Source organism: Aedes aegypti, chromosome 2, assembly GCF_002204515.2.
Source record: "Aedes aegypti strain LVP_AGWG chromosome 2, AaegL5.0 Primary Assembly, whole genome shotgun sequence".
Classification (NCBI taxonomy): Eukaryota; Metazoa; Arthropoda; class Insecta; order Diptera; family Culicidae; genus Aedes; species Aedes aegypti.
Genome location: NC_035108.1, coordinates 267481735 through 267497560, shown reverse-complemented (window position 1 = coordinate 267497560; position 15826 = coordinate 267481735). Strand labels below are relative to the sequence as shown.

At 38.0% G+C, this 15826-nt stretch overlaps 1 protein-coding gene across 5 annotated transcripts in view; it reads right to left on the bottom strand.

Annotated features, from left to right (window-relative positions):
- LOC5568775 (zwei Ig domain protein zig-8) overlaps window positions 1-15826 on the bottom strand; it is a 141986-nt gene that overhangs the window by 13574 nt on the left and 112586 nt on the right. For all 5 annotated transcript variants that reach the window (XM_021845026.1, XM_021845027.1, XM_021845028.1 and 2 more), the window contains one exon: window positions 4433-4510. In XM_021845026.1, coding sequence (XP_021700718.1) covers window positions 4433-4510 — 78 coding nt within the window. The remainder of the gene's footprint in view (window positions 1-4432; window positions 4511-15826) is intronic.

The following is a 15826-nucleotide window of genomic DNA, read 5'->3' as shown; positions in this document are numbered from 1 at the left end:
ATTCCGTTTTTGGCAACATAGTCGAAATTTTCAGTTGCCAAAAACGGAACCGTGCCAAAATCGGAACCCTTGTTTTAAATTTTATTTTTCAACTATTAGTTTTGAAAATATCATAAAAAGAGACGGGGTTGGTGGTCTGATGGCTATTGCTTCTGCTTCATATGCAGAAGGTCATGGGTTCAATCCCAGGCCCGTCCCTTTCCTCGTACTTTGTAGTTGTATATCTCTCACTTGCTTCTATCTTCCATTCTAAATATATCCCACTCATACTATTCGTTCATAGCAAACGCTAGAACCAGAGACGGACAAGAAACCGTTTCCCTAACGCTTCCTACTTCCACGCGCACGCCTTTCTTACGCCTGATACATAGGCAGTCTGCTAACCACAAAAGCAAACCTCTCTGCCATGCCTTTCCCCCAATCCATACACTCCCGCATGAACTGACGTGGATGCAGTGGAATATACGGTCTACGTGGGAGTCAGTTCAATGCATCATCAATTCCTCCCCCTTCCCCTCATTGGTCTGCATTCTGACGTGGCAGGTGCCATTGTTGCCTAAAAATAGAAGATCACCAGCACTTATACACTGAAGATGCCTGTTAGTCCCAAACAGTCATTCGGTTGGTTCCTTGTGTAAGTGCAGCTGATCTGGCGATACTGGAGTGCATCCACGGGCGGCCAATCAAGCTCAAGCTCAAAATACCATAAGAAGGTTATTACATCATCCTAATGGAACCATATGGCATCTAGACTTTAGAACGGTTCACTTCAAAGCAGTTTTCCGTAATATTGTACTATGCTATGCATCTATAGCACCGTCAGCATTGCCAATCTTCCAGATTTTGTAAGAATTTGTAAGGTTTTGTAATGAATTTGTAAGGTTTTCCATACACGACATAGGAGATCCAGACTTTTCCAGACAAAATTTTCAAAATCTTTCAGATTTTTGAAAAAACGGCTTGGCATCCAGGGATGTTAATTGTGGCAAACGTTCAACATACTTACTTTTTACACCTCAATGTCTTTAAGGATTTTTAGAAGCTTCATGTACACTATTTGTATGAGTGGGCCTTTATACAAGAACTGAACATTTTCCTAAAACTGTGTAAGAATACGAAAAAATGGCCACTCCTATTTCATAACACCAAAACAGCCGTTTCAATTCAAATTCCAGCAAACGTAATGCCAAGCTGTAGTTACGTGCCAATTTGAACCTTACAAATGCACATTTTTCGAATCCTACAATCGTACTAATCGAACAATAACATCTGATCAAACGCCCTTATGTATGCAACGTATTTGCAAGCATGATTGCGCATGCGTGCGCGCGAACGACTAACGCTAAGATCAGGTGACGCGTTTTACCCCGCAAAAAATAAAAATGCAGATAAGTAAGCATTTTATAAAAATTGATTTATTAACTCCAGAAAACAAAAAATGGATGGCTGTTTCTACTATTTGATAGAAAAAATATTTGTCAATGAGATAATGAATAAAACAGGCTTATAATAATGTTCTTCATAGCTAAAAACGCATCCTTCCTTAGAGGGCGCGTTTTACCCCCAGTTACTCTACATGAAAGTCGCATAATAAAAAACGCACTATATACGGTTTGAGTAGACTACAATAATTGTCCGACATTTCCCCGAAAGCCAGTTTCCCGAAAGCAATTTCCGCGAATGACGTTTTTCCGAATGAACTATTTCCCCGAAAAATATTTTCCCGAATGTACCATTTCCCCGAAAAACTCGTAATGTTATTGACATACTGAAAGCTATTCATGATCATGCCGCTAAAAAGTATTTAACATGCTAACAATTAGACAACAATTGATAATTTGTTATAAAATCCATATGTTTAAGGCGGCATCCACAAATTACGTAACGCGCTAGGGGGAGGGGGGGGGGGGGTAGGCTCAAACGTTACGGCTCATACAAAAATTTAAAAATTTTCATACAAAAAGCGTTACGTAGGGCGGGGGAGGTGGTCAAAAATTTCCAATTTTAGCATTACGTAATAAATGGACGCCGCCTAAAGTAACAGATGTTCAAAATAATGCATTTGACTCAAAACAACTTTGATTTTTTGTGATAGTCTGATGAAAAAAATGAGCACATGATAGGCAGTTTCATTGGAAGCGGAATTTGGAGAATAGATATCTTATGGACATTTGGCCGAACATTCAGCTTAGTTTTGCCTTTTTAGAATAAAAGGTTGTTCTTTGTATTTATACTGTTCCAGCATTAAGTGACACCTATAATATTCCAATTTGATTTTTCCCTTCTCTTAATAATAGGCTGTTCTTTCAGATTGTTTCACATTAGTAAGCAAAGATGCGTCATTCGGCCAAACGTAGGTAAAACGTAATTTTATTCATTATACTGAGTGACAGTGGCTACAATAAGTCCATTGATCTTAAGAATTTATTATATCTTATACTACATCATTAAACCTCGATTCTTCCTTCTACATACTTTTAAAAGACAACGTGCTTCTTTATTGATTTTCTGACAATCAATATCAATGTTCCAAATAAAAATCAATTTTTATTTTTTGGACTGAAACAATTTTTCTGAAGCGTTCATAAATTTGTCATCTAGTCGGAAACGTCAAATACAGTGAGCATGTAAGTAATTAATACTGAAAATGCTGATAATCACAAACTAAAAAAAAACCTTTAAAAAAAACTCTTTCAATAGTAGATCGAAAGCAATTATTTGATTCTATTGTTCAGTAGGAAAAATCAAATCAGATGGAGACATATCACTTGAAGTGGGTACATGATATGATGATTTCCAGTTAGACGAAGAGGCGGACTAGAAGTTTCTTGTGGCGGCAGGGATTTTTTCCATTTGATTTGAAATAATTAGAGCGGTTAATCGTAGTATAAAAAGGAATAGAAATTCATAATAAGGTACTGTAACAGTGCGGGAAGTGGATCATTTGTCAATATAAAGCATAAATACTTGAATATGTTGAATGTTTTGGCACCATTGCTTCGTTTTAGGTTATATTCTCACGCCCACACTGATACTATTGCAAAACTGGTACTACACGTACACTAACACAAGCAAACTTGTTAGCTGCAAAAAGTAATTAATTTCAAAATTGTTTTCCATTAATCAAAAATTCATTGCATCTCTGTCTAAAATCGAATTCTTTTATTTTTTTTTGACACATGGTGAGTATTTCAGTTCTAATTGAATGAATCACAATGAAAAATATGTCATTTTTTTAGATAACTACAAATATATTGGACATGGTACACTTACCCCTACTTTTTAATGGAGTGGGGTAAATGGATCAAGAATAATTATCGTTTATTGGCAGACTGCTTACGAGAAATTTAATAAGCTATAATATCCGCAAATGTTATTTTCCTTTATTTTGTTCCATTCCCAGCTTGAATTTGTCAAATTGGCCAAAGAAAATTTGAATTAATCAACCTAAAAGTTTTTTTAACCTTTTTTGTATAAAAAAATATTAAAAGAATAATTATTTCAAAATTCACACGAAACTTTTCGTGGTTTATCTAAGCTGAGTTGTAAAAGAGCAAAATATACTTATTTTCCAATCGAGAGCATAGCATCGTACCTTATTTGACCATATAAATTGTTCTAGACAGATGATACACATATATTCATAAATAAAATAGAAGGATTTCAGTTTGTTATCAAAAGTAAATGTAACTAATGTTTTTAAACCATGAGTGTTTTTCGAAAATATCTTTAAGAACAATCCTACAATACTTCTGTATAACTTATGCGTATAAAAGGAAGAATTTTCTCCAAGTTTTTCTATGAATTAATATATACATACTTTTTATAATATTTTGATTTAATAAAAAATACGTTTTAATTTTAAAGTATTAAAATGTAACATAAGTAGCACTAATAACAAGAGCGATGGTAATATCATTCTTATTAAACATAATTAAACAAACAAATGGTTTGGTTGAAAGAAATAATGACACTTCCATACAACAAACAGGTTAAATGTTAGTTTCAAATTATCGGGTAATGGATAACTGCTTATGTTTTTAACATAGTTCCGTTATAACATTAAATAAAACCCCAATTAAACTTTGAATTTAATCTATCACTTTAATATTACTATTTCAAGAATCAAATAAACCTAAATTGAATCACATTTGTTACTTGGGTAGAAACAGGTCCGTTTGAATCTTACAGACACGACATGCAACAGTTTGCCACAATCCAACTGATGTGTCACAACAGATCGGACAATTTGTCGCAACCTGTCGCAAAAATAAAAGTGTTTGACTGAAAAAGGGTAGCATGTTTGCGTGTTTTGCTTCATTTTCTGATTTTTTTACATATCTACACATGCTTTATGCTCCTCTCGACACTGGTTTCGGCATACTTCACAACGAATCGCAACCCATTTCCGGGTAATCTTCCCCAAACTCACCTGATATCTTTCATCGGAGGTGTAAACAACCATTCCCGCTGAGAGGATGTGCAAGTCTCGTTTTCGTATCCAGGAAACCTGTTGGTGAAAAGGACGAAAAAAAGAAAAAAATAAACAAAAGTGGCAAAGTGTCTTGCGGTGGTAAATGGTGACAGGAGGGACAGGAAGATAAAAACCACCACCCCCAAAACAGCTGCAGCCTTTTACAATCTTCATTTAACTCCCATTCAGGATCTCATAATTTTAACCCAACTACAGATTTTACCCGAAGAGCGCTACATCATTGGGTTCCGCTGAAGCCCGGGTCCACAACGCTTTACTGGAATAAGGTTACCATTTGGCTGAGTTCCTGAATAAGAATGAAAAAACACAATTTCACCGGCGTTTTTTTTTCTGTAAATGACGATGCATCGATTTCCATGGTATTGTCAACAAATTTCTATATCAATTTTTTAAAAAGCGTTTGGTACTGACATCATTACCTGATAATTTTTCCACTTTCATTTCTTTCCACACATTAAGTTACATTTTTGTTTTATTTCAAACATTGTGTTATAGTTTCAAAATGTGTAAATTATAATATATTTTGTTTAAGTTTTGTTTCATGTAGAGGAAATTTTGTTAAAATTAACAACTAATCAAACTCTGTAACAATGCTGTTGTATTCCACTGGAAAACGGCAAATCGCACGGATGGTAACTCTATACTGGAACGATACGCGCGCTGCGCAAGGTGCGTAGATATTTCTCATAAAGAGTGCATGATTAATGTGTTTACCTCACACAGGCTTGGTTTTTGCCGGTGCGTCATTTACTTGCTTTAGATTAGGTTTAGAATTGGCTGAGATACGGGGAAATGGCAAGACATTGGGATTTGGGTAGGAGAAGGAGGAGCTCCTTTCTTAATTTTCCTGCTTCTGATGATTGATGACGGAAATTGCGATAATGAAGTAATGTTAAGTACTTTCGCCTGAGACGTTTTCGAATGGATGTGTGTAAACATTGATTACAATTTTCTTGACAGGTCGATGAGAAGGATCCGAAGGAGATTGAAAGCCCTTTTACTTATTCCTATTGAAGGGCAGTATCAATTAATGTTCACGCTTAAATACTTTTGCGTGGTATCGAAAAATTGTGTTAAAAAGAATTGAAGAAATGTAATTGATCAAACATCTTTGGTATAATGTTTATAATACCGCAATTTTGCAAATTTAGAAAACTTTTTGATAGTAAAAGCATGTTCCCACGGATACGATCCAATAGGGAATTGACTATACGAAGAGATGTTGGTAATTTATTTAGAAACCACTCTCCCCTTTTTAGTTAGATGGAATATTCTAGTAGCCTAGTGTTGCATACAATATTGTATAAACTATCATGCAATGGATACTATTAATTCTTATAGAACTGGTCAGAGTTAAATCAGAGTGTACCAAGTACAATACTTGGGACAGAGCGAAACCAAGTGTCAAAAAGCTCCTAGAACCCGCTAATTGGACCAGTATATTTTGGTCGGCACTCAAGAGTTTCACTTGGACTGTCCCTGCAAAACTTAAATTTTCAAGCTAAATTTTGGGATTGAAGATATGGCTTATTGAAGAATTTACAATACTTATGCCGAAAGATGTTGATAATCTGTTTATCTTAGTGATATGCACCCAGTTTGACCATGCAAGCATTAAATGATTGTTGTTTTCTAAAGAATATATCAATCAGAGTGAACCAAATCACTGAACAGTCTTTAGTTCAATCATAGTGGACCGAGTGCACATATTCCATAAAAAAACCTTCTATTAGAGGTTTGGATAATGCTTTTCATGATTATAACTTCACATTACACCCGATTCTGTTTTTGCACGTTCAAAATGTCAAAAACCATGCAAAATAGTAGCACCATTTCTCGACGTTTCATGCAAAAATAGGGTTTTGGCGGAAAAAAATGTATGGAAACTTTGCCGTGTAAAAAAAAATCCGAGCAAAAACATCGGGTGCATACTGTTTGAAAGTAACGTATACATCTGAATACTGAACCAAGATTTAAACGAGTTGAAAAATTACAAAGTGTTAGACTTTAAGTCCATTTTTCTCAAAATATTCAAAATGTCACTTGGTCCACTCTGACTTACCGCCGAGCAACTGTCAATGTGACTGTACAAAGATAAACAATAACAACATTTTGTTGATCTAGAACGATTGTAATAGTAAGTAAACCGATGAAATTGTGATGTTGTACCGATGATCATTGTTTTGTTTTAGATATGCTCGATTGTTTTTGTATGCTTCCAAGGAGAGTAAAGATATCAGTCTGAAATAAACCAGGAATTCGAACGTATCTCGTTTCAAGATCGTAGCAAGCTTTGCGCGCGGGTGGCTGCGTTTTGAATTTTGTGCCACGTTTACCGCGTTCCGCGTTTTTGCAATTCGCCTGGTGAAAATTTGATTCGACAGATAGTGCTGTGCCACGTGCAAATGTTCAGTGGAAATATGTTTTTCGAAGTGAAATGTGTTTTTATTTCTTCTTGGAGATTATATAAGAAGTTAATTTGTGGAGTTTTGATTTTCTTTTACCTTTTTTTCGATTTGCGCACGTTTTGCTCATGACATGGCCTTATATAGAGAGAGTAGAGTTCTCTGCATCTTTCTTAAGTAGGTGTTCAATCAATCATTCTTTTCCATTGCCGAGCTTTCGCAAGGACGTGGCCAGGACAGCTCTCGACTATTGGAGGATGCGTCAATCTCATCTAAGAGTTAGAAATTAGTTTCGAATCTCTGACTTTGGTAACGGACAGCAACCCTCATAAAATGATCTATCAACCCTCATAAACCCTCATAAAATGATCTACCCAAGTAACATTGATAGCTGAATGACAGCTTATTCAGCTAAAATGCGGTTTATACAGCCTCTTTTCAGCTAAATACACTGTTATTCAGCTACCAATGTTAGCAGGATAGGACTGTACCACCTACGAATTTGTGTGAAATGCTCAATGCTAATTCGAACGTATCTCGTTTCTTGTAAATATTTTCAAACTTTTTTGTACCGTTTGCTTAACAACGATCGCTACTTTACGACTTAAATTTAGACTAACCCCCTCACTCTTTGTATATGTTCTGACTCAATAGATCAATTTCCACATTTTTAACGGGTTTGTGCAAGGAAATAGTTGCAACTTTTGGAGGATTTTAATTCTTGTGGACAATCCGGATACGTAACCGGCAACGTAGTGTACACCGACTATCCCACAAGTGCTTCTCGACAAAAAATTAAAACTTGTTTTTTTCTTTTTCTCACGGGAACGTTAAAAGTAAGAGTTTTAATTTGGAGTGATAAAATTGATTTCTACTAATCGGAAGTCACCATTTTTGATTCCAAAATGGCGTCATACATATTATTCAGCCTCTTGAAAAAACAACCACAATGAAACCCTTGGTGAAACCCCTGAACAAACGTATTAGACTAATGGAGCGTATTTTGAGCATAAAAAGACCAGGTATCTCGAAGCGTAAAAAATAAGAGCAAAAGCTGAACTTTGGGGATAAGCATGAGTTCATCGGGAGCTTTTGCATTACAGTCCATGCTCAAGTAAAATCAAACATCTATGGTCTATTTTCAATTCAAAACCTACCCATGATTATCAAAATACTCCTTTAAATTTAGGACTTCATATGTACCCGCATAACTAAAGATCTTTCTGCCGTTATTGAATAAGGTTTGCGCTCAAACAGGCTTAACCAAATATGTCCTATCAAAATTCGAAATCAATGGATGATAATATTCATCCAATAAAGTATTTGAGTAAAGGCATAACCAAACGCATAACCAAAAATCTTCCGAGGGTTTATGAATAAGATTCATACCCAAGCGGACTTAAATAAACACATTCAATCAAATTTGGAGTCAAACGGCTGTCTAGGGTTATCGAAGAACTCGGTTGTCCTAGGTCTACAGAACAATAAACAAAATCAGTAGTCTTTGAGCATGAGCATGAGCATGATTGACCGCCCGCAGATGCTACTCCGTTATTGCCAGAACAGCTGTGCTTACACAGAGAACCAACAGACACTACTCGGGATCAGTAGCATCCTCAATGTGTAAGTACTGGTGCTCTCATTATTTTAACAAACAATAACGGCGCCGGCTTCGTCCGAATGCAGGTCAATTTGGGGATGGGAGGGAAATTCTGACGTGTTACTTGCTTTATAGAAGCCGAGGAGTCCTCTGCACTTCCACAAGTAGACACTGGGGGTTTGTATTTAGGAAAGGGCTGGGTAAAGGATTCGTTTTGGTAAACGATAAGTATATAATTTGAAATTAATGCGCCTAACCGGATTCGCGATATTACTCGATAAACGCATTGAACGCCGAACAAGTGTTCGTCACCCGCCCCACAGGAGCCAGCGTCAAGATCAAAGGATCAAACACTATTAACGCGATGCGCGATACTATTCCACCGTGGTACGCGAACGACACGCGACATGTTTGATCCTGCCCTCGCCGCCCGCCCCCGCAGGAGCAAGCAACAAGGTCGAAAGATCAAACAATACTAACACTCGCGACACTTTTTCACTTCTTCCCAAACGACGCGCGACATGTTTGATCCTGCCCTCGTCACTCGCCCCCGCAGGAGCAAGCACCAGGTCGAAGGATCAAACAATACTCAATATACATAATCAGTAGTCTTTCAGCGATAAATCAACAAGGTTTACACAATAGGGCGAAATAAAAAGGTACAATATTGAAAGCTAAAGATCAACAAACGTAACCTCTTGACGATTAATCATCAAGGTTAAAATTCATATGGGATCATACAATTATGATTAATAATGGTTATGTAGTAATGACAGCTTTGTGTACATCGTATGCATAAATTTCAGCTTGAGCAGCATGGTTACTTAAGTAGTTACACTTTTACATCTGAAGAACTGAACTCAGAGGAGTTTTAGAATAACCTTCAATAGTTACTAAACTCAAAACTTATTTGGCTTGGGCTACAAGTCCGATGTTCCCCCGGAACTACCTCATGGTGCAGGGAGCTGAGGGCTTGTTGATGCCTCGTCACCTCTGGCTGCGATATGTTTCTGTTCCGTCACTTACATTTTGGGGCCGGTCACACACCTGAGCCATGTCAGGCATTTTATGATTAATTCTCCTGTGCTTGTTGTTTCTTTGGACGACTTTACTGCACGGCTCGTCATGCTCTTCGGGCGGACCGGTTGGATGCTGAGGTTGAGGGATGACTTCCGGTACGCAAACGCCCCGACGACCCGAAGCCGGCGATTCGTCGTGATCGATGCTAGTCGGTGTAGTTTCGACGGTGAAGCTAGCCTACTCCGATGGTGATTACCTCAACGGAAGAATATTTCCCGAAACCGGTAACGTTGGCCGGTAGAGTGCAGAAGTCCACCCAGCGATTCCGGCTGGAGGATGCCTTTCGGTTCACTGGTGCTCCAACTAATCCAACTGGTGACTCGCTACGGACTACTGAGAATAGTTTCTGTGAATGATCTATCGTACTCCAACAAATAGATGCAATAGTCCAAGATGGCGGAAGATCTCCCGAACCGATGTTATCCGGGCAGATGCCGAGGTTGGTCCTGCGATATCGGTAGAGAGAAACTTCCAGTTCACAGGCGCCCCGAAGACCCTTTGCCGATACAACTACGCGATCTACTCAGTACTCCCCGACGGTGGACCTAATCAACTCCGAAGCTGGCCGGGTAGATACCGAGGTCGGTTCTGCGATTCCGGTGGAGGGAAACTTCCAGTTCACAGGCGCCCTGATGACCATTTGCCGGTGCTGTTTCGCAATCTAGCCTACTCCGACTCGATGGTGGTCGGTATAGTGTCGAGGTCAGTCCGGCGATTCCGGTGGAGGAAGGCTTCCGATTCGCAGAATACTCGACTACCCATCACCGATACTATGTGACGTTCGAACTACTCAGCCTAGTCCCCGACGGAGGATCTAGCCTATTCTAATCACGACTCTACGCCCTCTGGTCTTCTCGCCATTTCTGCTGCGGTGACGACATGATTTGCGTTATCGCTCTGTTCCCCACGTGCCACGCACTGAAGGGGTAAAATGGCTCACTTCATTAAAGTATTCCTAGAACGTTTCAATTTGTATTCTTTGCCAAACGATGTTAAAATATGTTTATCCAAGAGTTGCCACTACAACCCTTGGGCATATACTCATCTATTTTTTCTTAATTTCCCAGTAAAATTCAACATTTTTCACTTTTTTGCCTAAATATTGGAAACTTGGTTGCTGAATACTCGTTCTCCATACCAAATGGCATTCTACCCCATCCATTTGGTCATTTTTAACCAGCCCCATTTTTCAACCAACTTTTCTACATTTTTTAAAACCGTAAAAAAAAACAAATGAAATGTTTTCATGATGATAGCTAGAAAATATTGTAAAGTTACTGTTAGCACTTCGAATGGCGTTAAAATGTGGATCTCTTCAGGAGAATACGACACATATCCTTAAAGTAGCGTTTTGGACCATTTGACCCTACGGTGTTTAAATCTACGTCGCTGCTTCCGAGAATTCTGCACTTCCACGTATCTTGGACAGTCAAAACCTGCAGGTTGCGGTGTCCCCTCGATGTTTGGGCAGTCTGGGCCAAATCTATGGAAATACTCTCTCAAACATCCATGACCTGATGGGAACTGTGTCAGGTAGAAGTTCACCTTTCCATGCTTCGTATTCATCCTCGTCGACAGGTTTGGAATGAGCCAATGGGTCCATCATCCCTCACTTCTCCGTGCAGTCCCACTTGTGCTGCCACCTCGCCATAGATCCGACTCTGGCCATCTTCCGTACGTTTCTGGCGTGACTGGCAGTATCTCTGTTTTGTGGGGTATTATTTGCAGTTTGACTTCGCTCATCCAGTCCTCGATTGCGTCAATTATTCCCATCACTGACATCTCCACTTCTTCCAGCGTCTCGCCCATCCCCGCATATCATCCGCAAAACCAACAATTTTCACCTTCCTGGGTAGCCGCAGTGTCAAGGATCCGTCGTACACGACGTCTCTTCAGCACACTCGACTACTGCTCGAATTGCGTTTAAAATTGATAAACCTTTGCAGAATCCAAACTGCATTTGGGGATTTTTTTTATTATCGTACAAATTGGGCCGAAGGGTCTCAGATTTTCATGAAACTTTTTCCACAGGCAGGGCTCATAGATATATGAATAAAAAAAAATTGAGAAAAATTCAGGGTCGCCTATTTTTCCGGAATACTCAGGTGGAAATTTTTTGTTTTCCCTTGACACTACTTACTTTGAAAAATCATAACTCAAGAACGAAGCATCGTAGAAACAAAGTTTTTATCTGAAAATTTAAGCAAATTTTCTCAAAAATCAAAAAAAAATATGAACTAGAAAAAGTTTTCCACAAAATTTTCCACCGTTGGGAAAATTCTTAAAGAAAAGCCGGAAAAATTATGACTGAACTCGTGGAAAATTTTCAAACAAATATTTTCGAGAAGGTAATTTTATAAGCTTTAATCACTGAAATTTTTGGAATGCACTTTTTTTTTGTTTTTGAGTTATGGCCAATTTTGTGAAAAATGTCCAGATGTGCCATATAATACTTTTCTTTGAAAAATCATAACTCAAGAACGAAACATTGTAGAAACAAAGTTTGATATGAAAATTTAAGCAAATTTTCTCAGAAATCCAAAAAAAAAATATAAACTGGAAAAAGTTCTCCACAAAATTTTCCACCGTTAGGGAAATTCATAAAGAAAAGCTGGAAAATCTATGCCCGAACTCGCGGAAAATTGTTATTAAAATATTTTTGAAAAGGAAACTTTATAAACTTCAATTCTAGTAACTTTTAAGATGTACTTTTTTTTTGTTCCTGTTATGAAAAATGACCATATTCTTTGAAAAACCATATTTCAATCGAAGCATCAGAAAAACAAGGTTTTTTTTTATCAAAGCAATTGCAAATTTTCTAAAAGATCTGAAAGAAACGATATGGGATTGGTTTTAATGAAGTATAAGTCGGATTGGATTATATTTTTCATGAAACATTACACCGTTAAGCAAAGCTGTAAAAACTGTTTCTTTTCCATTCCAAGGGATTCTTTCTTTTCGATGGAACAAATAAGATTCTTTTTATATTTTTCTTTAATTTTATTTATTCAATTATTCAGTACATAACTTACATTTTATCTTAAAACTATCTATTATTTCAACCGGAAAGATTGCCTTTGGTTGCTACCACCAGAAGATTTTCGTTTCTTTGTAGTATTAAGAACAAAGCATGCTGTATTTTCTTGGTTTTCATGTGCATCTGAGAATTCACTCGCAAAAATGCTTCGTTCGTCTTTTGGAATAAATTAATGATATTTTTTTGTTCCAGGAATTGGAACAAGGTTAGAAAATCTCTCCTGAAGTAATTTTTCAGCCTCTGAATAGTCATTTTCAGTTGCATAGATGAATTCCCAATCTTTTTTAAATTGGTCATTCACCTTTTGCGACACAGCCCAGTAAAAAAATTGTTTGGCGTTATTAATTTCCGCTGACTTTCTAATACTAGCATCTCTAGCCATTCGCTTAATATTGCCACCGATACCATCACATGGACCTTTTCCATGTGAGGTTGGGAAAAAGTGCCATTCTGCTCTAATTTTAAAATCATTTTCATGGTTGCATACATTTTTGAAATTTGATTTATTTTTGTACTGCTCTCCGCAACCATCAGAAATATAAATGATTTTGTAACGACTTTTTAATGATCCGCCTGGAGATTCCATAGGAATCCCGCAGAAAATACGACTGACAGCATTTTTAGTACTATCTTTCAAGAAAGGGGGAGATTGCTACGCTCGCGTTACGGAATTTATGGCTCCACTCGAAATTCTCCGGTACCCCAAATTCAGGTAGCATAACGGATTGAGTATGAGTGCTTGCTAGGTGAGATGGCTCACCCCCAAACGATATGGATCGTAATAGGGATCGCGGCGCCTACTCTTGAGAGAAAAAGAGAATCCCCGGATCGTGGTTTCACGTGGCGGTTTATGATTGGCCACTTTTTGTCTGCATCAGGATCATCCGATGCATCGCACGATAATCCGTTGAGCCGCGAATTGATGGTTGAACCTAGATGAGGTAGTTTTTGGGTGGAAGCCCTCAATCAGTTTTGTGAAGTCGAGCGAGCTAGACTGAAGTGATTTGAAGTTTGCTAGTGCCTTGAAGTTATTGTGGCTTATTATAACTTAGGTGATCCGTAGTTAAACCTATTCAGTGGATTTAGTTTCCCATATTTAGGTGAGAAGATAATTTCTCTGGCCAGATAATATCTCATAAAATAAAATTGTGTAGTTTGCAGAACACAGGATATCAGCGTACATATACGAAAATTAGCCTCTTTAAATTGTGTGCTTAGTAAAAAAAAAGCTGTGGTAAGCAAAATAGCGATTGAACATGATTGGTGTAAATCCTAATATCGTTGTCGGGTAGCTTTCCCTTCAACGAAGGGTTTTTTCTTTAGTTCCCAAAAACCATCAAGTGCTACGCGTATAAGCCTCACCACCAAGCGCCTCGGGCCGCATGCGCCTCAGCCAGCAACGCTACGTGCTATTCCCATTGCCCACGTGTATACGACGCCTTCGTCACGCTGACGATCCTCGCTCACCCGAGCTTTCGTCCTTCGGCGCCAGGGTACGCTCAAGTGGAACGATTGGCGCGCAAGCCCCTAGTGGACGCCGTTTTCCAGCCTGATGTGGTGCAACAGCGACTGCCGTCGCTCTTGACTGGAACAGATTCGTCGCATCACACGGTTCACGCACGAGGAGAGCCAACGCAACATTTGGTCGTATCAAAAGCTGGCGCGTGACACCGCCGGCAAGCAAACTTGTTGCATCCAGTGCGGCTTATCCATCGCACGACCAACGCCGGTGCGACACAGTTGAATTCATCGCCAGCACACAATTTGTTAAAAAAAACCGTAAGTTTAAAATTAGATCCTTTGAGCTCAAGGTAGGGCCCTCCCACACAAAATTGTAAACTAATTGTAAAATCACCCTATAGGCATGAATAGAGTATCGCTTCCTTTACTTAATTGATTGTAGCTTACACTTGTTTCAATTTAGAGTTTTTATTCGGAGATCCTTTTTTCATTACAAAATTCGTAGGTGCTTCGGTTGGGGTTGTCGGATAAGACCGAGTGTTTGAGCCACTAGTAAAACTCGCCCTTGGACAGAGTCTCATAGCCGGACCTGTGAAAAGCGTCAGCAGTCTCCCTAACCCGGGAGTGGCGCTTAAACTGCTGTACGTTGTGTGCACAACATTAGCGTTACAATTTTTTCAAGCTCAGGAAATTTATTTTTCAATCTTGAAATTAGTTTTGTTTGAAAAGCATAAACTGATGTCGTGTTATGCTTTTTTATGTCAGCAATAACAACAAAATTTAAGACTTTGATCGAAGATTTGTCCTTGTAATAAATTACAAATGGATGTATTGTTACTTAAGGTCGTAAAAAGTAATGGCTTTGAATGGAATCTTGTATCACGCACGAATAATTTTCCGCGATATCTATCTGGCACATTATTTCTTTGTTTTCATCTAGTGATTCCTTTTTAGCTCTTATAAATTTATTTTGTTTATCTACTTTGAATTGATGCACAAGAAACTTCTCTGTGAGATTTTTCGAATTTTCTATAAAATCATTTACATTTTCCTCTTTGTTGATAATTTCACAACGAGGAGAAATAATCCAAAAACAGTACTTAACTTCTTCAACGTTGTTTTCATCTAAGCGATTGACAACAAAATCTAATTTCTTTAATTTAAAATCCTCACAGGACCTCAAGTAACAATCATCTGTACTATCTAGACATATCATTTGACTAGTCAAAAAGGTGTTAAGCTTTTTCTGTATTATGAACTTCAAAGCAATTAGTTTTTTTCAATGCATCAACCATGAATTTCATATTCTCATGTATCATGCAAACACAAACATTCATGGCCGATGAATACTTTGTATAAAGACATTGTTTTGGTTTAAGTTTCCAGAACGATGTGAATGAGACAGATTCCTGTTCACTCTTACAGGTTTCCAAATATTGTTTATATAAAGTATCCAAAGGGTCAAGCAAAAGGCGTTTTTGAACATTTTGGCGCACTCCATTGGGTAACTTAATAGATATGGTATCTTTCAAGCCACGAAATGGCCGACTGATATCATCCCTTAGGTAAAAATTTGAAACTATGTTTTGGACATCTGATCCATGCGAGGGTCGTCCTACTTTTGAAAGTGGTTAAATCCCTAAATTGTATTTTTTTATATTCAGTTATAACGTGTTGAGACACGTCAAAATGAGCATTAACTTTGGCATATGACCAATTCCTAGGAAGTAATTTTAGAAGTTCAATTT